The sequence below is a fragment of the Podarcis melisellensis genome, assembly GCF_964234715.1.
Source record: "Podarcis melisellensis genome assembly, chromosome: 11".
In the NCBI taxonomy this organism is placed as follows: Eukaryota; Metazoa; Chordata; class Lepidosauria; order Squamata; family Lacertidae; genus Podarcis; species Podarcis melisellensis.
Window position 1 is genome coordinate 47,138,272 of NC_138543.1, and position 23,306 is coordinate 47,161,577.

Here is a 23,306-nt window from a genome sequence, read left to right on the forward strand (position 1 = left end):
TTTGCTAAAACATCTGCAAAAATTTTATAATCCACATTCAAGAGTGATATAGGGCGGTAGTTTTTAACTTGATGTTTCTCAGTTTCTGTCTTCGGTATAAGTGAGATAAATGCGTCTTTCCACGATTCAGGAGCCTTTTTCCCCTCTAATATCTCGTTGCATACTTTCTTCAATGGCTGTATTAGCCATTCTTTAAGATCTTTGTAGTATTTTGCAGTCAAACCATCTGGTCCTGGTGATTTCCCCAATTTCGTATTCTGGATGGCACCCTCTATTTCTTGTTCTGTAATTTTTTCATTCAAAATCCTTTTATTTTGTTCTGAAATCTTTGATAGTCCATATTTTTTAACGAATTCTTCTATTTCTTGTTCATTTGTAGGCCCTTGTGCGTAAAGTTTTTTGAAGAAACTTTGAAAACAATTGCTTATTTCATTTGGTTTGTTGATAATTTTCCCATCTATTTCCAGGGATGTCACCGTATTTAACTTTTGCCTCTTTTTCAGTTGCCATGACAGCAGTTTCCCACATTTATCTGCCGATTCAAATGTCCTTTGTCTCATTTGCTTTATCTTCCATTCTATTTCCTGATTCATCAATTCCATGTATTGCGTCTGATGGTACTTTATTTCTCTTAAAATCTCATGAGACTTCGGCTTAGATCTCAGTTTCTTTTCTCCTTCCTTTATCTGGTTCAAAATCTTTTCCTTCTTCTCATTTTGTTTCTTCCTTTTTATAGAATTTTGCTGAATTAGGAATCCACGCATCACGGCCTTACTTGCGTCCCATACTATTCTTTTTTCCACCTCAGTTCTCAAGTTTATCTCAAAGTAATCCTTCAATATTTTTTGGGCCTTATGATAAATTTCTTCATCTCTAAATAGGGTGTCATTCATTCTCCATCTGAAGGTTCCAGCCGTTGTTAATTTCATTTCCATCTTGACTGCATTATGGTCGGAGCAGGTTTTTGTGCAGATTTCTGTTTTTTTCACTCTTGGTGCCAGACTGCTAGAAATCCAAATTTGATCAATTCTAGTCCAGGTCATTTTTGCTTCCGAGAAGAAGGTTCCCTCTCTTTCCAGAGGGTTCCTAGTTCTCCAGATGTCGATCAAGTCCATGGTGTCAGTGAGTTCGAAAAAGGTCTTTGGTAGTCTCCCATCCTTGGATATTACTTGTCTTTGTGCCTTGTCCATGTTTGTGGAGACAACTCCGTTAAAATCTCCCATCATTATAATTTTAAAGTCCATAAAGTCCATTAAGGTCTCATGCAACTTCTTGAAGAACTCTGCCTTCCCCTCATTTGGTGCATAAACTCCAACAATTAAGATCTTTTCTCCTTGAATTTGAATTTCTACTGCCAGGTATCTTCCTTCCTCATCTTTAAAGATCATTTTTGGTTCCCACTTTTCCTTGGCATAAATCACCACCCCTCTTTTCTTAACTTTGTCTGAGGAAACAAATTCCAGACCTAATCTCTTATTTATCAAAAGTTTCCTGTGTATCCTGGCAATATGGGTTTCTTGCAAGCAAATTATATCTAGCTGTTCTTTCTTTAGTGTGTGGAAAACTTGGTCTCTTTTTCGGGGATGGTTTAGACCATTGCAGTTCCAACTCAGAAGTTGCAGAGACATTTTTGTTATTGGGTATTTTTCCCACCCACTGCTCCAAGTTCTTGTTCCTCGTCAGTCGGTGCTGGGTTCAATCCAAACGATAGGTTTGTAATATCCAGTGTCTCCCTCTCTGCAGTTCCTTGTGTCAACTTTAGAATGGCTACTCGATTCTGACCAAACTAAGCCACCTAGAGCACAATACACAACTGGAAATTCCATTTAAGTCTGGGCAGTTTAGCAAAACCAGTCAGTTCTCCTTGCAAGGCTGCAGCTGTGTCCAGAGGACAACGGGTGGCTGGTCATCATAATGCTGTTGGCACAAAGGGCCTTCCATTAATATTTGGGATCAGCCAAGGATGAATAGCTAAGGATATCAATCGCTATGAGCCACAATGGCTATGTTCTACCTACACCGTCTGAGACAGTGTTGCCGGGGATTACAGGTGAGCAGGGTGCTACTGCACTCATGTCCAACTTGCAGGCATCCCACAGGCATCTGCTTGGCCACTGTGAGAGCAGGATACTAGACTAGATGGACCACTGGCCTGATCCAGCAGGCTGGTCTTAGGTTCAAGTGGTAATATAAACAGAAAAGGGATAAGACCTGTTCTGTCCCACGCAAAATCAGGATTTGTTCCACATTGAGACTGTTAACTCTAATCTTGCTTTTGAAGATGAATGCTTCACTAAAATAAATAATTTTGGGGTCAAATTTCATTTTCATCAATACTCTGATTAAGATAGCCCCCACCCTAGGCAGTCAAAGGCCTTCAATATATCTAGAACTAATGATTGCCAGAGGAGAGCCTGATCTTTTGCTAAGATCAATATTTAATAATTTGCATATTGGATTAGCCATATTTCTGCAGCGGACAAAGCAGGCCTGCTCTAGATCAATTAGCCTGCCCAGAAACTTAGGATTCATATTTGAATGAATGGATTTAATTGCTTGGAAAGTGAATCAGATTTACAGTCCTGTTCCAAACCGCGCACTAGCTGTGAACAGATGTGCTCTACCTGGTGTACTTCGTTGGTCTTCCATCTGCTAGTATTATCACACAGCTGAATACTTTCCAAGCTTTGCAAACAGAGCACCCTCTCCTGTATGAGTTGGAGGAGAGAGTTGCAATCTTTACAAATGAAAAAGTATCATTAGCGTAGAATGTTAATATGCATTATGGGGGGTAGCAATGTCAATGATTCTTGGGTAATAACTGAAGTAATTATCAAGTCTATAGTGCACTGAATAAGCAAGAGGCGGTGATTACAGCTTAGCATGACAGTCTGAGGACTCTCCAGCCACTTGCAATAAAATTAAAGCATTATTACGACTGAGAATTGTGCCTTCATAACAGGGAACTTGAGTGCTTGTAGCTTCTTGTCCTGTTTCCTCCTTAATATACTTCTTTTCAAAGGCTTTCTCTGTTAAAATGGAAAAGAAAACCTTTATTATCACATTACACAATGAAGTAGACCAGCCAGAAAAGTTATTACAGGCTAGCAAAAAGAATTTTTTTTAAAAAAAAAGCCTTTTAAAAGTTGGTTGGTAAAAGTGGGGTGGATTTTCTCATCCATCTACAAAATATGCATTGTTTCCATACTGCCAGTGGATGTCTTGCTTTCTTTCGCAGCCAGAACAGAAATACAGTGGCCTGGGCTGGTGGATGAGGGATGGATCTTTCATTTTTCCATCATTCACCCATCACTAGTCTGCTTGGTTCCAACACTGGCGTCTCTCTCTGCAGATATGGAAGCCAGGCAGGCTGGTGGAGGAGGAACAGGGCAACCAGTCTGAAGGGAATTCCATTCACTCACTTGCAGGCAAGGAGATGGTGGCAACCAGGCTAGTAGTTAAATGCAAGGCTGAGTTTGCAACAGACCAAAGGATTGTAATTTGCTTAGCCTCACTTGTGTGTTTGTTGTGGGTGCTGCTTTACAGAGCATTCCTGAAGATAAAATTTCCTTTTGCCTTCCATGAATGTGAGTGCTATAATTTCATTAATTACAAAGAAGCTATCTTGGATGTATTTAATTAGATAATTCCCAAAATGCTCCTTCTTTTCTTTTCTTTTCTTTTCTTTTCTTTTCATGATTTCACAAGTGAATAATTTTTTGAAAATCATCATCATGTTGCTAAACGTATGCACAAATGGTTTGAGAGCACTCGTCCCAGAAGTACTCATTTCATTTCCCCCAAGATAAAGATATAAATCGTTTTTTTAATTTTTTATAGATTTTCCAACACAAATTAAAAACAAAACAACACACAATACATAGACAAACAAAACATATAAACATGTATAATTTCAAATTAATTAAATAAATCAAGCTGTTTTGAAAATAATAAAAGCCTAATGGATTCATCTAGCTGCTGGATGTAAACTTAATTCAATGGTTCTTGCTTTTCGAGTGCTGTTTCACAGTTAACAAATCTTGTACTACAAGGATCAGAGGGTAAATCATGAGGGCACCATGAGAAGTTAGCCAGGAACCTTCTAATCATCACTTTGCTAATTATAGTGAGCTGTGCTGTTTTTCTAGGAAAAAATGGTCCTGGAACTCACCAGCTGAAAAAAGCCCTGATAGTGAGCCACAAAGCTGCAGAACGGCCAGGAATACAGCAGGGTTCAGTGTGATTTCCCCGCTCCAAGCAGCTTATTGGTTCCCCCAGACTCAGTTTGTGCTTTCAGTTTCCAGCATATTGCCCTGACAGTGGCTTCTATATTGCCTGTACAGTATACAGCACTTCTGGATGAATACTTTGATTATAACCAGGTATGGGGAAACGAAGTTGCCCCCTGAGGTGGTGTTGGAGTCTAGCACCCACCACCCTGATTTTTGGGCATGCTAGCTGGGGCTGATGGGAATTGGAGTCCAACAATGTCTGGAAGACCAAAGATTCCTCACCCCTGGTTTCTTTCTTTCTTTCTTTCTTTCTTTCTTTCTTTCTTTCTTTCTTTCTTTCTTTCTTTCTTTCTTTTCTATACCGCTATACAGTGGTACTTAATTCATTCTGGAGGTCAGTTCTTGACCTGAAACTGTTCTTAACCTGAAGCACCACTTTAGCTAATGGGGCCTCATGCCTGTGCCACGCCGCCAGAGTACAATTTCTGTTCTCATCCTGAAGCAAAGTTCTTAACCTGAAGCACTATTTCTGGGTTAGCGGAGTCTGTAACCTGAAGCGTATGTAACCTGAAGCGTATGTAACCCAAGGTACCACTGTATATTTTTAAGAAAAATCTCAAAGCAGTTTACAGCATATTAAATCAATAAAACATACCGTATTTTTCACTCTATAAGACGCGCCAGACCATAAGACGCACCTAGTTTTTGGAGGAGGAAAACAAGAAAAAAATTATTCTGAATCTCAGAAGCCAGAACAGCAAGAGGGATCTCTGCGCAGTGAAAGCAGCAATCCCTCTTGCTGTTCTGGCTTCTGGGATAGCTGCGCAGCCTGCATTCACTCCATCAGACGCACACACATTTCCCCTTACCTTTTAGGAGGGAAAAAGTGAGTCTTATAGAGCAAAAAATACGGTAAATAAAACAATCTGAAGAAAGTCAAATATAGAGTATACAGTCAAAGCAACGTAACAGAAAACTAAAATATTATCTTAAAAAATTCAAAATAAAACATTGCAAAGTTTAAGTCCTAATAAGTGGGTGTTGTTGTCTCAAATCATTCCTCCTATGTGATGGTTGGCTCCTACTGGTCATGATTCCTGGACAACTTGTCCCAGCCCTATCCAAGCGAAATCTCAAGTCCTCAAACTGACTGCGCTCCAGTGAAACCTAGAAAGGACCAAAGGAGACTTGATGTCCTGTATCTTGGAGGAAATTTCATCAGACGTTGCTTGCGTTCTGAGGGTGAGAAAAGCTGAACCTGCTGCATCCTCCCCCCCCCATCCAATTATACAATGAAAGATTTAACAACCCCCTTGTATCTCGTTTCCACATGATCTGACCGCTTACCTTGTTAGTTTTAGGCAGTAGGCTAGTCCAAAGTGCAGCAGGAAGCTCAAAACTCTACAAACTAGGGAATAGGAAATGGGAAGAAATACAAGCAGATAAGCAAATGGGGAGTCCGGGAGTAACTTCAGAGTTATTCAAATGGTTGAAGGCTCATGAAGCCACTGCCTTGCTGAAGCTGAGCAGCTCTAGGTCTGGTCAATGGGTGGCTGCCTGGGCACACACTACCTATGCATAGCTGTCAACGTTTCCCTTTTTAAAAGGGAAATTCCCTTATTCCGAATAGGATTCCTCGCAAGAAAAGGGAAGAGTTGACAGCTATGTAGCTATGGCCGCAAACAGGGAAATCATATATAAAAAGCAAAATGAATATAACTAGCTTTACCCTCGCCAGATTTAACGTTCTCCCCTCTGCCTTACTTCAGGGCAGATTTGAGGGCAAACCATATACAGCACGGGTCTGTCCTTGTGGCTCATTGTAAGTTGAAACTGCTTCACATGTTCTATTACGTTGCTGTCTTTATGAGGGTATACGTTTGACTTTTATTACACCTGTTTTGCAAAAGTCCAGGAAAGAACCGGAATACCATAGTTTAAAACTACTGCTAGAGGACAAGAATCCCAAGACTACACTAAATGTAGCTAAATTCTGTGCGTCTGCAATCAATCGCAGGAAGCAAGTGGTATCCCATAATGCATAAACCCCTAATTGCTAATTACAGGGGGCATGCTAACAATTAATTTTAATTTTTATATTTAAATCCTTGCTATATTCATATTGTCCCTTGTATTTCTGATATTTTTATGATCTGTGATATTGTGTGTGTTGACGCTGGTCTGTGACCGTATTAATAAATCCATTCATTCAATATAACTAGCTGCCTCGCACCCCATGTTTCTCAGGAATTTTTAACCCCCACCCACCAATAAAACCCAGTGCAATTTTGAAATCAGCAGTTAAAAGCAGTGCTGCTTCTAAGGGGCTTCTGCACCTTTAATAGTTGTGTACTACAAGGGAATTAAAGATGCAATAATTAAAGATGCAGAAGCCCCCTGTCCTCTTTGGCACATGACTCAAAAATATCAATTATGACTTAATCAAATATAACCTCTTGTCTTTAAGGAATTCTTTAAAATAATACATGTCAGAAATGGAAGGTTTGAGGTTCTGATAGATTTTCTTTACCAAGGTAAGCCCAATACAGGTAAGGACGTGCATGTCTTTACTCTTTTTTAAATGTTTCATTCTCAGAGAAAGAAATCAATTATACGGAAAGCACAATGATTCAGAACTCCCCCTCCCCCAAAGTATTTATGTAGACAACATCTGCTTCAGCTACTATGATAATAACCATAATAAACAGCTTTCTTCATTAAAAGGAAGCTTAGAAAAGAAATGAGAAACAGCAGGAATCCTTCAGGGTGAACAGAATGAAAAACTATCATTTTCCATACACATTTGTCAGAAACATTTTGAAAAATTAATTGGGGTGAGTGGAGTGGAGGTGGAGATAGAAAATGGAATTTGATTCCCTGGGACATCTTATTCAAGTCAATAGACCACAACATTCAGCAAATGCAAAATAGGGAGAATTTGAGAGCTGTTTCGGAGCATAATGATGAAATATTGTTTCCAGTATTCAAGGCTGCTATCCTAAGCATGCTAACCGAGGAGTAAGGGTAACTGAACACAGTGGGATTTACTTCTGAGTAAACATGTGTTGGTACAAACCTCAAAACAACTAAGCCTTTCGAGAACCAAGGTACCACTGTATTTTTAAGGTCATTGGTGCTGGATTATTTATTTTCCATTGCCCACCATGGAAAAAAAGTCAATTGTTTTAGCAGGACTCAAAATACTGAATCCTGGCATCTGCAAGGGGGAAGCATAATGTACCTTAAAAGGCTGCAGAGCGTCAAATGCATCTCAAATTCTTATTGTGAAGCCTCTTTCCACACTATTAAAGCAACAGAAGGAGAAGTCATATGGGAAACAGATTTTTCTGAAATGTCTGGGTTACTGCAAGCAGATTCAGGAAAAATCTGCCCAGCAGGGATCTGTAGCAGAGGGTGGAGGGAAGGAAGATTAGTGAAGTCATTGTGGAATCTACTAAGTTTGGCTTAAGGAGTTCAAGGCTGCTGTAGATTAGTTAACAACAGCAATGTAGTTATGCAGCTTTAGATTCTGGAGTTAATGATCTTACAGAGACCCCTCTCCTTAGATGGTAATGTGAATTTCTTCACTTACTTAAGAATGCAATAACATCTGGAGCATTGCTCTATCCGAACGCCTCACATACCATCAACGACTAATCAAAGGCATCTCCAAAAAAGGATACCTTTTTGACATAATTTGGTCTCCTTTCCCCCCCTCATATATTGAGGAAGAACTGGATGTTTTAATGCCATCATAACCAGTGAGGTGTCTGTGGGGGGAATATATGAACTGAAAATGTCTAGTAAATCCGGATTGGTAGCTGGGTTCCTAACTGAGGGTATTTGGCCAGCCAACATGACAGTGATGAGGAATTGAGGACTGGAGTGATCATTCTGTGATATTATGGCAGTGGACAAAGCTGTTTTGTGACTTTTGAATGAATGAATGAATGAATGAATTAATGAATGAATGCGGATAGAATAAGCCACCGTGATGCATTGGGGGGGGCAGGGATAGTCCAAAAGAGAGGGGGTATGAGAAAATCCAGAATGCAGGGGGAAGTGTGGGAAGGCAGTGCTTTAGAGGTGAATGTCATATGGACAATGGAGAATTAATGGAGTTGCAGGAAACTTACTATCCCCATTAAATAACAGTGTAGATGAGCCTTTGATAGGTGGAGATCCTTTTGGAAGTGGGTCTCTCTCTCTCTCTCTCTCTCCCCACCTCCCCAGACTGAAAGTGAGCTGTGTGCATGCGGTAGAGAGAGAAAGGGACTGCAAAGCATACCAGCAGCCTTGGAACTGGGATGGAAACAGAAAGAGACCTGACTTGCTTTCTGGAAGAATTCAAAAATATGGCTTGGGTGTTCCTGCTCCCCCTGCCCCACCCTCCCCAATCTGATGGAGAACAAGATCCATTGGAGTGTAAATGCTATGAACCTTCCAGTCTGCACAGATGCAAAGCCTTGACATTGACATCACAGTTTGCTTCAGCACAACCTTCCTACAGCTTTTACAGGGTATCATCTGTTAGATGCATGCCCACTTGCAGATTCACTGAGAAGACTGGATTTGTTCAGGTTCCAGCCAGCTTGGAACAGAAGTCGTGCAGTTTTGTTCACCATCTCCTTCCCCGAGACTTCTCCCTGGTTCCGGCTAGAAAGATCAGATAGCAGGCGGTGAGAGAGATTTTCTCATGAGTGGGGAAGGGCAAAGGTGTCGTATTCCTTTGCTTCCCTTTTCGCTTCATGGCACACATTCCATACCAGGATGTCAAGGTATTAGGAGCTGGAACTGCCCCATTCCTTTGTCCTTGACTCGCCCCCCGCTCCCCACCCCCCAGCCCCAGCCCCACCATCTTTTCCACCTCCACCTCCTTAGCTGACACCACAAATGCTCTGGAGGCTCACAGGTCCCTGGTCAGGCTATTCTTGTAAATCTTTTATTGTTGCTGTCACAAATTCGTATATATCTGTGTGTCTAGGGATTCCCACAAGTATTGTACGTAGAAACCTCCACATTTATTTTTGGGTGGCTCCATTTTGTTGTTGTTGTTGTTGTTTTAAAAAGTATTTTTATTAATCAAATGCAACATAACAAATTATCAAACAGTATAATCATATACATTATTTTCCCCCTCCCCCCTTCCATCCCTCCCCCCCTCCCACCAGGGACTTTCCTCAGCTCCTCTGATTTCTTTACACATATTATTCTCTGCATGTTATAAAGTTATACATTTCCTTACCTTATCTATCTATCATATTATCAAGCAAGAAATTTGTGTATGTTTATTCAAACCCTGCCAAGGAGTCCAGTTCATTTTGCTGTCTTTTTAAAGTCACAGTTGTCCTTGTCCGGCAGTTTATATGTCAATTTAGCCAACTCTGCATAGCTCCTCAATTTTTTCTTGCCACTATTCTTTCGTTGGGATTTCTTCATTCTTCCATCCTTGTGCTATCTAGATTCTTGCCCTCTTGTAGCATACATAAATAAATTCTTTGTTTTTCTTGGCAGGTCTTGTCCTACAATCCCTAACAAAAATGCTTCTAGGTTTTTTTTTTACAAATGTCATTTTAAACATTTTTTTCAATTCATTGTATATCATTTCCCATTTTTTTTAAACTTCTCTACATTCCCACAACATATGATAAAAAGTCCCTTCTTTTTCTTTACATTTGACAAATGTTTTATACATTTTTGCTATCTGTACTGGTGTAATATACCATCTATACACCATTTTCATATCATTTTCTTTCAAAAGAGAGCAATCTGTAAATTTCAAATTTACTTTGGGTGGCTCCATTTTGCTTCCCAGCGGACAGGTACTCACCCCCTCAGGTTCACTATTAGAGGGAATGCATGACCTCACAGTGCTCGCTTTGTGCACGTGAAATACACAATTAAAAAACCGCTCCTTGGCATGTGGCTCCTGCAGAGGATTTTGTTTTACACCCCCTCTTTCAGCCAGCTGGAGCCAGAGCTGTAGCTTGGCACAAACTAGGCAAAAGCTTCTATAGCTCCTGATGAGGATTTTGAGATCATTCCTTAGAAGGCATGAATATCCCTCAGCAATGTTCAAGCTGGTTAAATTCTGCATTTCTCTCAATCTTGCCACTTCGTTACTTGCCCCAAACCTCTTCTATTTAGAGAATGAGGCTGCACTGCTATGCCTGCTTGTCGGGGAGCAGGGGTGCCAACCTGAATAAAATATTTTGGGAGGGGGGCAGGTAAGTCCCACCATGCATACTCAGTCACAAGACACAACACACACACACCATTTGAATGGCAGTGCCTATCAACTTTGGGGAGGGGGACAGCCCCCTCAAATATTTTATTGGGGGCAAAGGGACTGTGGACCCTAGGAATTGGCTCCATGCAGGATTACTGAAATATACTTGGAGTCAAGAGTGGATTTCATGCTCTTTATTCAGCTCATAGTGGTGAGGAGGAATGGAAGTTCCCCCACAATATCTGCTTTATATACATTATTTACACAATGGGCTGCACGTCATTGGTTAATTCCAGGATTCTCCTGTAGGCCAATCAGAGTGTGGATTCACTTCCACCTGGAGCTGGATTGGGTGGCTCCTGCGGACCAATCATACTGCTGCATTGTTCTAGGACCAATGAGACTGCTGCATTCTGAATCCTATTGTTCTAGGACTGCTGCATTCTGAATCCTATTGTTCTAGGACCAATGAGACTGCTGCATTTTGGATCCTATTGTTCTAGGACCAATGAGACTGCTGCATTTTGGATCCTATTGTTCTAGGACCAATCAGACTGCTGCATTTTGGTTCCTATTGTTCTAGGACCAATCAGACTGCTGCAATTTGGATCCTATTGTTCTAGGACCAATTAGACTACTGCATTTTGGATCCTATTGTTCTAGGACCAATCAGACTGCTGCATTTTGGATCCTACTCAACTCAGTACATAACAATTACCCAGCAGGAAAGCTAAACCTGCACTTTGGCTCCCGACAAAGCAAGGGTCACCCCCTAAAAAGTGAGGGGTTTTTTAAAAAAATAATGTGATATTTGATATCATAGAATTGTAGAATTGGAAGGGACCTTGAGCCCAACTCCCTGCAATGCAGGAATATGCAACTATCCCATACAGGAATCAAACCTGCAACCTTGGCATGATCAGCACCACGCTCTAACCAACTGAACTGGAAATGTTTTTTGTCCTCACTCTAGAGAGCTGCCACCTGCCAGTTTACACCATCCTTCACCACCCTGGTGACCTCTAGATACTTTGGACCACAACTTCCAACAGCCCCAGGCAGCAACTCAGGTGGGAGCTGTCCTCCAAAACCAAATGAGGGCAGGAGGTTGACGAAGACAGAGAGGCAATAGTGAGCTAGGTAGAGCAATGGCTTGATTTGGTATAAGGAATCGTCTTATGCTAGCTTCTATGGGACCAACCGCATTCAAAGGGGCTGCAAGCTTGCCGCTTGCACAGATCTCTTTATCATGCAGCAGGAGCATTGGGAGCACGAAAAGAGGGCACTTTTCCCCATGTGTCCACTTTAGCTTTCAGTCCTGTAAACTAAAAGCAGGCAGGGCTGCTAATTAGATTTCCCTGGAACTGATGGTTTCTGCTGTTTCTCAGCTTGGAAAAATGGAGCATGTCCAAGATTCCCGTGGGATCCTCTGGCAGTGCCCTGAAAGGTTCAAAGGCTTAACGAGATATTGAGCAGGGACTTCTCACTGCTTGTCAAAAAAAGAAGAAGACTTGTCCAAAATAATGCTCATCCCTGACTGAAAACTTGTTTCATGTCACCCTTGGGCAGCTTCATTCCCTTGCCATATGGCCACACCATCTGCAAAGACCATTAAGGTACAATGACCCTAACACAGAAGGCTGTCTTAAATCCTTTCGTCCATCTAGTTTAGTATTGTTTACTGGCAGCTCCTCTCCAGGGGTTTCAGACTTTGTGTGTTCTATCTAGGGATCGCGAAGATCTGGGCCTTGAAGGTGAGTTGAAGGATATAACTGTAAGTCACTGTAACACGTCAATCCGAAGCATTTTAATAAGAGCCTATGGTCTGAAGCTCAACATAAAAAAAACAAAAAAACAAAAAAACACGAAGATCATGGCCACTGGTCCCATCACCTCCCGGCAAATAGAAGGGGAAGAAATGGAGGCAGTGATAGATTTTACTTTCTTGGGCTCCATGATCACTGCAGATGGTGACACAAGCCACAAAATTAAATGACGCCTGCTTCTTGGGAGAAAAGCAATGACAAACCCAGACAGCATCTTAAAAAGCAGAGACATCACCTTCCCAACAAAGGTCCGTATAGTAAAAGCTATGGTTTTCCCAGTAGTGATGTATGGAAGTGAGAGCTGGACCATAAAGAAGGCTGATCACCGAAGAATTGATGCTTTTGAATTCTGGTGCTGGAGGAGACTCTTGAGAGTCCCATGGACTGCAAGAAGATCAAACCTATCCATTCTTAAGGAAATCAGCCCTGAGTGCTCACTGGAAGGACATATCCTGAAGCTGAGGCTCCAATACTTTGGCCACCTCATGAGAAGAGAAGACTCCCTGGAAAAGACCCTGATGTTGGGAAAGATGGAGGGCACAAGGAGAAGGGCACGACAGAGGACGAGATGGTTGGATAGTGTTCTCGAAGCTACTAGCAGGAATTTGACCAAACTCCGGGAGGCAGTGGAAGACAGGAGTGCCTGGCGTGCTCTGGTCCATGGGGTCACGAAGAGTGGGACACGACTAAACGTCTAAACAACAACAGGCTACCTTGCAGACTTCTTGTGACGATAAAACAACAGAGAAATGGACAAATGTGTTGCCTCACTGGAGGAAACTCAACAGGTGGAGTTCCTATTTTGTTTTTTTTAATTATATTGTACCTCACCTTTCCATTTACCGTGAAACTCTCTGGGTACCTCCCCCACACCCATCACTGCACTGGGGGGGGGGGAGGCACCTCTTGACTTTCCTCCCAGCATGCAGATCTTCCAACAGGTAGGAATTAAACAAGTTCAGTTTTCCCTATATCACCAAATCTCTGTGCCACAGAAAGTTGTGCCTGTTCCAGAACAGGCAGAAATCCAACTAGTGATAGAGCCTTGGCACTTTCCTTTTTTACAGCTGTATGACAGGCCAACAGCAACCAAGTGCAGCTTTTCCTGCTTCCTGCAGTCAATCAGAAGCCGTGCTTTGGTTTTTGAACATTTTGGAAGTTGAACGGACTTCCAGAATGGATTCCGTTTGACTTCCAAGGTACGACTGTATGTGTTTTCTCCCTTCCCCCTCTCTTTCCTCCCCACCCTCTTGCTTCCCTTTTTCATCTCCGGCACTGCATCCACCCCCTTTCATCCACCCCTTTCCTAATTTTCAATATTTATGGGATTTAGTTCCAGGGTGAGCTACATTGCTGCCTTCTGTGGAACAAGCTCTAAAGACATACTTTTCTTCAGAGTGGCGTTTAGACATTAAAATATGAGCTGTTGGGTTAGGACAGTTGGGCCATGTGTCCAACGATTGGGCCGTGTGCCCAATGCTGGTTTTAAAATGTCCTAGCCTATGTCTGAGTTCAATGGGGTTCAATCATTTTCATATTGCACTCCATTGATTGTAGTTGGTGTAGTTGCCTAATGGAAGGGTGGCTTAAAAGGTTCCCTCCAAATGATGCAAATTGTAACTCACACCAGCTCCCATCAGCATGAACAAAAGGTGGAGCTTTTTTGCTTCAGCACTGAAGGTAACTGGCACGTGGGTGCGATGGATGTGCCTCCTGGCTGGTATACAGAGGATCAAGAGCGGAAGAATTAATGGTATCGCAGGGTTGGTAGGAAACCACAAGGAGAGAAGTAGAAAGCAGCAGTTCGGAAGCATCTAGCCAAGAGCTGCTTCATCGCCAGTTTTCACGTTTAAAGTAGTCTCCAGCAGCTTGCTAATGAGAATAGGTCAATATGAGGTAAAATGATTTTCTTAGCCCTTGAGAAATTCCTCTTTCTCAACCCCGACATCTTGCTTATAATACCATTTGTCAGAGTGTTTCGCTTAAGCCCTTAAATAGTTATTAGAGAAATTGGGGACTGATAATAAGCTTCTGGCAAGATGTTCTTGGAAAGATGTCCTTATCGTCTGCAGTGCCTTTTACTTCTCCTGAGAGTTGGGATGTTCCAGGTGCAGTTTTGGGTAGGGTCTGGTCTCTTGGGATAGATTGGGTGCTTTTGGTAATAAACATGTTCCAGATCATTCGAAACCTTCATTGTCTCCCATGCCCTTTCACCCTACCCTGTTCAAACTATCCATTCACCATGAAAATATATATGAAGAATGAAGTGTTGTGTCAGCTTTTGGGGAGGCGGCGTTCATAGAAATTAATTTAATAACAAAACAAAACAAAAAATAACTGATACCAGTCCCCTCGCTAACATTACTGGGGATATGAACAACACATTGGATAAAGGATTGGCTCAATGTTTATTTTTAGGAGCCAGAATGGTTAATGTAAGAAAAGGCAAATATTCAGAGGGGTTAAATAAGAATTCATCGTACAGACAAGTCTGGTCCATTGCTATTGCTGAAAATTTATCTGAAAATTCATGGTTTAGTAAAAGGCAAACAAAGAAGGATTTGTTTTCAATCATGTGGCAATATATATATATATGTATGTATATATTCTATAAATGATGTCCTCTATTACATCTCATGGCAGCAGACCTTGTCCCTGGAATGAGCGCCACAAGGCATGATCTGGAAGCAGCATTCTTTAATACCAGCTGTGGTTCTTTCGTTGTGAGAAAACTGCACTCTGCACATGCTCAAAGGCATTTTCTCTTATGTAGAATCATTGTGTTCCACTGAGTCTTCGCATTGTCTAAATCCTGGCTAAAATTAAACCCTGGTTGTTGTTGCTTGGGTACACAGCTGGACATCAGAATAGTGGATCACTTCGCTCGGTTGTGAATTGTTCTGGAGTCAGAACATGCCGTTATCATATAAATGGTATTTTTCACTTGGGCACTGAAACCCGCACCTCCCTCGCTCATGCTCTTTGTGCAAATGCCTTTCTATTTTCCAGCCCACGTTAAAACATTCTGGGCAATGCAGAAAGCGCCCGATGGCTGAAATCCTGTGCCCACTTTCCCAGGAGTAAGATTTGCGCAACTCCGTGGCACTTCCTTCTGGGTACATATGCTTAGTGTTTTGTGGGGAAGAGGAACCCGCCTATTTTATTCTCTTCGGATTCCTCCAAACCCAAGTAACTCAGGAGCCAGCAGATAGATAGACAAGCAGAGAAGGTTTTCTTATGCCTCATCTCTGTGCAAAAGCGGGATTCCCTAGAAACCGCTTCCTCGCTCCACCACCACCCTCCTTCCCGCTCTCTCCAGAAACCAGACACCAAGACTCCTAAGCACTCCCCTTTTCAGGAAAAGCCTCTCTGCCTTTCTCTCTGAGAGAATTTTCTTTTCTCTCCCCGCTCTCTTTGTGCATTAATTTCCACAGCCCTTGGCCATGCAACTTGACCGCTTTCTTTCAACTAGGCATTGAAAGAGGCGCTCAGTTTCCTGCAAATAAAACATGCCATGTATTCAGAGAAACTGGCTCGCAAACGTTTCCTTCTGGGTCCACTTCCTTAATATCCAGGCGTTGTGCTATGGTAGGAATCCTCCACCGGGCAGATTTGTCTTTCCAGACAAGAGGCAAGGTCAGTCGATTCTCTTGTTTTTAATTAAAGCGGCTCTTGCTTTTAACGTTTGACAACGTGGCATCTCTCTCTTCCCCTCTCCACATTCCTAATCTTGTTGTAGAAAAGAAGGGCCTCGCCTGTAAGCAAACCTTTTGTACGAATAAGCTTTAGCCACTTCAACATCTGCAGATCTTCATGACTTTACGATTTTATTTTATTTTAAAAGAAAACTTTAATGCCGTTTTGTAAACCGCTCCCAGCTCAAGCTGAGCATCTTCCCAGGCACACTCTGAACATGCTGTGAGCGGCTGTTCGCAGCCCCACAAAGAACAAGGCTGGCAAACTAAAACCAGCGACGAGCAATGGCAAAATTTCTTGCAAACAGACAGCTTGCAACGCTTTAGCCCTGCCCGAGCAGTTACAAAACGGGTGGCAGGCGACTGTGGATTATTTGTCCTGAGATGCTGCCTCCCTCCAGCAGTAACTGAGGGTGGCTGGTTTTGAAAACTCCTGTAACGAACCGGCTATTGCTGCCCTTTTAATGTCCACAGTTCAAAGAATTGTAGTGTTGGAATGGGACCCCTTGGGTCATCTAGTCCAACCTCCTGCAATGCAGGAATTTTCTGTTCAAGGTGGGGCTCTCAAACAAATATCAAGTACCTTAATTCTGCCTGTACCATCACTCCCCTTCCTATTACTCAAAAGAAAGACAGAAATGTAATGTCATTTGGTAGCTACAGGGGCATTTGGTGAGGTTACAGGGACCCAGACAGAGGGCCTTCTTGGTAGTGGCACCCGCCCTGTGGAACGCCCTCCCTTCAGATGTAATGGAAATAAGTAGCTAGCTTATCTTTAAAAGACATCTGAAGGCAGCCCTGTTTAGGGAAGTTTTTAATATTTAATGCTGTATTGCTTTTAACACTCGACTGGAAGCTGCCCAGAGTGGCTGGGGAAACTCAGCCAGATGGGTGGGGTATAAATAATAAATTATTATTATTATTATTATTATTATTATTATTATTATTATTATTGCTGCATCAGAAGACAGCATGTGACTGGGGAGGGTGGATTCATATGGAAGGACCCTGTCATTTAGGGCCACTCTGCAAGGGGGAAAAAATTACCTGAGTTATTGTGCATCAAACAAATTTGCATTGTCTTCTGCTTTTTGTTCTTAATCCATTTTCTTTTGCTGGAATATGTGGAGCTATGCTGACATTGGACTTTATTTCTGACATTTTCACAGGCACTGCTTATCCAGGCATGTCCAAAGTCTGTTTTGGGGGCCTAATGCGGCTCCCACCGGTTGGTTTAATTAAAAAAAAAAAAGCTCAATAACTTCAATCAACAACTTCGGTCAGCCCTCACACATGTTCACTTCATCAAATCTGGCCCTCTTTGAAAAAGGTTTGGGCACCCCTGGATGCAGTTCCCTGGAAGCTGTCAGGGACTGGGCAGAGGAGGAACAGTGGAGAAGAAGACAGTTCAGAATTACAACACGGGTTTGAGGGAGGTCACAGCTCAGAGGAAGATGAGGGGGAAACCTGGGAAATAATGGGAGAGGAGGAAGAAGATGCACCAGAGAGGCGACAGCTGACAGACACAGCGTCTTTAGAAAGCATTCCAGGCCCCCCCTCTCCCAGAACCCGGCGAGCATTGAAAGTAAGAGAGCAAAGAGCTTAGAGGCAGAGGGCACTTCTCAGCACTTGTGGTGATGACGCATGAAGAGAGAGAGGGAGAGGGTGGAAACTCAGTTGGGGCAACACCATTATTCTAAGAGGCTGCATTTCCAAGCCTCTCTCTGTGCATATTGAATAAAAAGCAGCTGCTAAGGACTTTTCCTTGTCTTATTCGTTCCTGGCAACATGCTGGGGGGTAGGGGGGAATTGGATCCTCTGCTGCCTGACACAAACCACAGGGGCTAGAAACTTGATTTTTAAAAAGGAAGCAAGCTGAGATCCTCTCAAGTTGCTGAACTCTGCCAGTTCTCCAATTCGTAGATAATTTTCCACCGGTGCAAAATTGTGAAAAGTCACACAACATACCATGCGCAACTTAAAGCCAAAGCTGATGTGATGGGAGTGGTCTATTCCAGGAATGTGGAAAGTGTAGCCCACCAGATATTGTTGCATCCTAGCTCCCATCAGCCCCACCAGCATAGCCAGCAGTTAAGAATGGAGGGAGCTGCAGTCCAGTAGCCTCTGAATGACCACAGGTTCCCTATCTCTGCTATTTTCCTCATTCTCTCATGGAACTAGAAGTCCTTCCTCACTTAGCACATAGTTAAACTATGGAACTCACTGCCACCAGCTTGGATGGCTTTAAAAGAGGGTTGGGCAAAGGTGAAAAGCTAATTTTTATTTTTTATTTTTTTGTAAAATATTTATTAAGTTTTACAAAAACATCAGTACAAAACCACATAAAAAGAAAGAAAAGAAAATACATCAAGAAAGAAAAAATAGGAATATATAAAGAAATACAACTTACAAAGATAATAATAATAATAATAATAATAATAATAATAATAAACAACTACATAGAAAAAAACAAAAAATAAGAAAAAATTAAAAACAATACCATTTTTCATAACTTTGAACTCCTTAACTTGTTCCTTTGACCTCCTCACACCTCCACTTTTTGTATTCCCATTTACATAATCAAGTCAGCAAATCCTTACCCTCTTTCCTTTACCTTCGCTCTATTTCTTAACATTTATAACTCTATAATTTTATCTAATATCTATTCATTTTTACATTTCTTATTAATTTTGTCGTTAATACCACTTATTTTCAATCCAGCATTCAATTTTTTAAATTGAAAAGCTAATTTTTCTGCTCCTTTTCTCCCCTAGATAATTTTATCAAAACGTTGCAAGACTACCAAGTGGTAAGCCCAGCAAAAGTCGATGCGGCTGGGCAGTTTCTGTCTTACAGTTTGCACCACCATGCATCCACAGTCAGAAGGAAAAGAGACACCAGGATAAAGGACAGTCAAGTGTATTATAAGATTAAGCACAAAGACAAGGACCTGTTCTTTAACTTAACCCTCCGTCAAGGATTACTGTCCAATAATTATATTCTGGAAAGGCGATCTGGCAACTATTCCCGTGCAAAGATGGTTCAGCGTTTGGCAACTTCGTGCCACCTGACTGGGACAGTCATGCAGCCAGATTTCAGGACTGGGAAGGCAGCAATCAGCACTTGCAATGAACTAGTAAGTGACATTTACCATGAAATATTTATGGATATTGGTAATTTCAGGTACTCACAATCCAAAAGCTTCTAGTCCAAATTCAAGAGTTATGCTTCAGGGTGTGGAAGGCAAGATCAACGTTCAGATCTCTTTGCGGGTTAATTGTTTTAATTCATGGCTAAGAATATGGATTAAGGACCTCTGTGGCTTGAGCTGCCCATAAACTGATATGAATAATTTACCCTGAAGGGAGTTCACAACTCACCTTACATGCCATGATAGAAGCTGTGCAAGGCTTGAGCAATTGCATAGTAAATGATGTTTGCATAAGAGTTGCATGGTATGTGATAAACAATTACGTATTTGATGGTTAGAATTAAGAAGGAACCTTGGGGTCCAATTCCATCCATGTCCATTTCCCCAAACCATGCCCACCTGTGAATCAGGTGACATCATGCTGATGGATAAGTGATGTCAGCTGACAGGCAGAGGGTTCAGTTCTGCATTGGCTGTGTCTGCCAGTTCTCCACAGGTAACAGCCACATACAGACAGAAGGATTTACCCCCAGCTGTTAAGAATCCTGCAGAGAGTTCAGTCCTGCTCAGTGTTGCTTCACCGTCTCCCCACCACACCTGTGGGCCAACTTTGACGTAGGACTGGGATCGTACCCATCACCTGTCATCAGATGATTGACAGGTGGTTAGTCCTTCCAGCCTATCAAAGTTGGTCCGCTAGGTTGCGGGGAGATAAAGAAGTAGAAGAGTTTGGATTTGATATCCCGCTTTATCACTACCTGAAGGAGTCTCAAAGAGGCTAATAATCTCCTTTCCCTTCCTCCCTCACAATGAACACTCTGTCAGGTGAGTGAGGCTGAGAGACTTCAGAGAAGTGTGACTAGCCCAAGGTCACTCAGCAGCTGCATGTGGAGGAGCGGAGACGCAAACCCAGTTCACCAGATTACGAATCTACTGCCCTTAACCACTACACCACACTGGCTCTCCTAAAGATCTCTAAAGGTCTGGCCCACCAGACCAGAAGGTTTCTCCTGCTCCTGGCCTATGGGAAATCCACATGTAGGACACGAATAGCTCCCTCGGATTGGCCAAGCAGAATCCCTAGAACCTAGGAAGTATTGGATTTTTGGACAGGCACCCTAATCACAAAAAGAAAGAGAAGGCGTTAGCAGGCTTGCTGTAGTCTGCAGAATACATGCCCTGAGTGTGTCTTCAATCCTCCCAGCTCCCTTACAACTGCAGATCCAGCTAGGCCAATGTAAACATGTGTGGGACAGCCCCCTGCTCCCACCCCATCAGCGCGGAATGAAAATTCCTTCCTTGGAAACATTACAGGCCTGCAAAATGTCCTTTGACTGTTCAGAAACAACGTAGATTGCATGCAGCAGGCCTGGTATAGATACAAATGAAAGGCTTTCATTTCAGCACATGAAAGAATAATGAAAACTATATGGAGAATTTAAAATACAATTTCCTTACATGTGCTGTGCAAATGTGACTATAGCCATATTTACACAGTCAAGGGGGGCAGAGATTTAAGCCTTAGTGCTTGCCCTTGCTAGTTATATGTTGGTCCCATGCCGCGTTGTATTTTGTATTTCTAAAGGACTGCAAACCACCCACAGAACTCATGCAGGTGGGGTGGCATAGGCATATAATGAATATGTCTGTAACTTATGTACCCAAGAATTCAATTCAGAGAGAGGATGTGAGACCTCATCAAATGCATGGTTCTAGTAAATGAACAACTGCTGTTTTGTTTGTTTGATTTCTTTGGTAAATAGCGTTTCAATATTTTTTCAAAAACAAAATGTTTTTCTACTTAGCAAAACAATGTACATCAAAGTGCTACAGTAATTGTGTCTTGGAAAAATAGCCAGTGTGAGGCTGTTTTCAAGGTAATACTTGCCTTCTCTGCCAGACAATTGCAGACAACAACCCACTTACAATAAGATTTTTAATGTTAATGAGTGTGTATGTGTGTGTTATCTGTGCAATTAGACTTGCAGCCTTACACACTTAAGGGGGAGGAAACCACTGAACACGATCAGGGCTGGATTTAGGTTTGATGAGGCCCTAAGCTACTGAAGTTAATGGGGCCCTTTATATGTCCAGCTGTCCTTTGTCAACAACAAATTGTCGCTGCTTTTTGTGTTGAATATTTGCTATATGGTAATTTATGGACCTGATAGTTATCTAAAGCCATTTGCACATAACAAAATATGTATTTTATCAAAGTAATTGTTGAACTGAAATACAGTTAAGAAGAAGTATATTAATAGTGAAATGCAATTAAGAAGAAGTATATTAATAGTGAAATAGTTATTAAGTTCTAACTTAAAATGATTTTTTATTCATAACAAACTTAATAATGCAAACACATTGGCATTTGGCAATAACAAAAGTTCCTTTACAAACACAATTTACAAAGACTCATAATGAGCAAACCAGTGATATTTTAGGGAGCAGGCTAGCAGGCGGGGCCCATTACTTACATCATAGGAGCCTACCCAACACAAAACACTGTTGCTGTATGTAGGTTTTATTTTATTTGCTTTTTATCTTATATTTTGGAAATGTACATCCAGGTTTTTCCCCCTATAATTTTTTGGGGGGCCCCCAAGAGAGTGGGGCCCTAAGCTATACATTATTTAGCTTATACATAAATCTGGCACTGACACGATGCATCTTATTTCTGCATAAAAATACTGAATGCTACCTCCAGCTCTTCTAAAGGCAGTTTGTTGTGAAACCTGATGCTGTTGGTGGAGATGTTGCCTTCTAAAGGCTAATCGCTCTCCATTTTCACAGATGGATAAACACTGGAAAAGTGATTCATTCTCTGTGGCAAAGGTCACATTCTCCGCCTCTCAGAATATTGCGCCTTTCAGTCGCTGACAGAAATGTAGCTTAGTAGAATACAAAGGCAATCACGAAAATAAGGAAAGCATAAGTGCCACTGAATACAAAAATAATATCATTTCATGTCCCCCCCCCCCACCCTTAGAGAGGAAGGAAGCTGCCCTGGGCTCCTTTGAGAGGAAGGATGGGATATAAATTTAATAAACAAGCAAGTCATCAAACAAATAAAGCTTATGGCAGCCTTTGCAACATCGGTTTCATTTGGAAGAGAGAACAGGGAAATCTTAGTGGAATATTGCTACCAATCTGTCATTATAAAACAAGGGAGACCTGCAGCAAATTTTTGCAATGTGAAGTGTTGCTTTTCAGGGTTTCTAGCACTCACTAACTTGCCAACAAAGGTCCGTATAGTTAAAGCTATGGTTTTCCCAGTAGTGATGTATGGAAGTGAGAGCTGGACCATAAAGAAGGCTGATCGCCGAAGAATTGATGCTTTTGAATTATGGTGCTGGAGGAGACTCTTGAGAGTCCCATGGACTGCAAGAAGATCAAACCTATCCATTCTGAAGGAAATCAGCCCTGAGTGCTCACTGGAAGGACAGATCCTGACGCTGAGGCTCCAATACTTTGGCCACCTCATGAGAAGAGAAGACTCCCTGGAAAAGACCCTGATGTTGGGAAAGATGGAGGGCACAAGGAGAAGGGGGCGACAGAGGACGAGATGGTTGGACAGTGTTCTGGAAGCTACCAGCATGAGTTTGACCAAACTGCGGGAGGCAGTGGAAGACAGGAGTGCCTGGCATGCTCTGGTCCATGGGGTCACGAAGAGTCGGACACGACTAAACGACTAAACAACAACAACAAGCACTCACTAACATGCTGACTCATGTTCATGAGGATTGAAAAATAATAATAATAATAATCATGAATTGCTGTGGAAATGTGGAGAACTGCATTTAACATTGGGGGGAAAAAGAGAGAGAAGCACAGAAAACTGAAATTGATAGATTTGTCCATTTCTGGTTCAGCAGGTTGTACATAGCTCCTTTCCCCATTTATCCGAACAACAATCCAACAAGGCCTTTAGGCTGAGGAAACCCGAGGTCAGTCCTTTATGACTGAGCAAGAATTTGAACTGTGATCTCTCCATTCTAAATGCACACTGGCTTTTCTCCAGTAGACCCCTGATTCCATTGTCTATATGGGAATTGCAATTCCTATGATTCTATTAATGGTCCGTGTCATTCCTTCACATGTGTACAGGATCTATCCACTGTGGGAATAACTGAATGGATGAAATAACAGTAAGAAGAGACTGGCGGCTAAGTGGAG

The 23,306-nt window shown here is 42.0% G+C and overlaps 1 protein-coding gene across 1 annotated transcript in view; it reads left to right on the forward strand.

The window, feature by feature from the left end:
* The first annotated feature begins 15,690 nt into the window (after window positions 1-15,690).
* Window positions 15,691-23,306, forward strand: part of ADAMTS12 (ADAM metallopeptidase with thrombospondin type 1 motif 12) — a 113,834-nt gene continuing 106,218 nt past the window's right edge. The window contains exons 1-2 of the mRNA XM_081929550.1: window positions 15,691-15,923; window positions 18,757-19,118. Of these exons, the coding sequence (XP_081785676.1) occupies window positions 15,797-15,923; window positions 18,757-19,118 (489 nt within the window). The 5' untranslated portion in view covers window positions 15,691-15,796. The remainder of the gene's footprint in view (window positions 15,924-18,756; window positions 19,119-23,306) is intronic.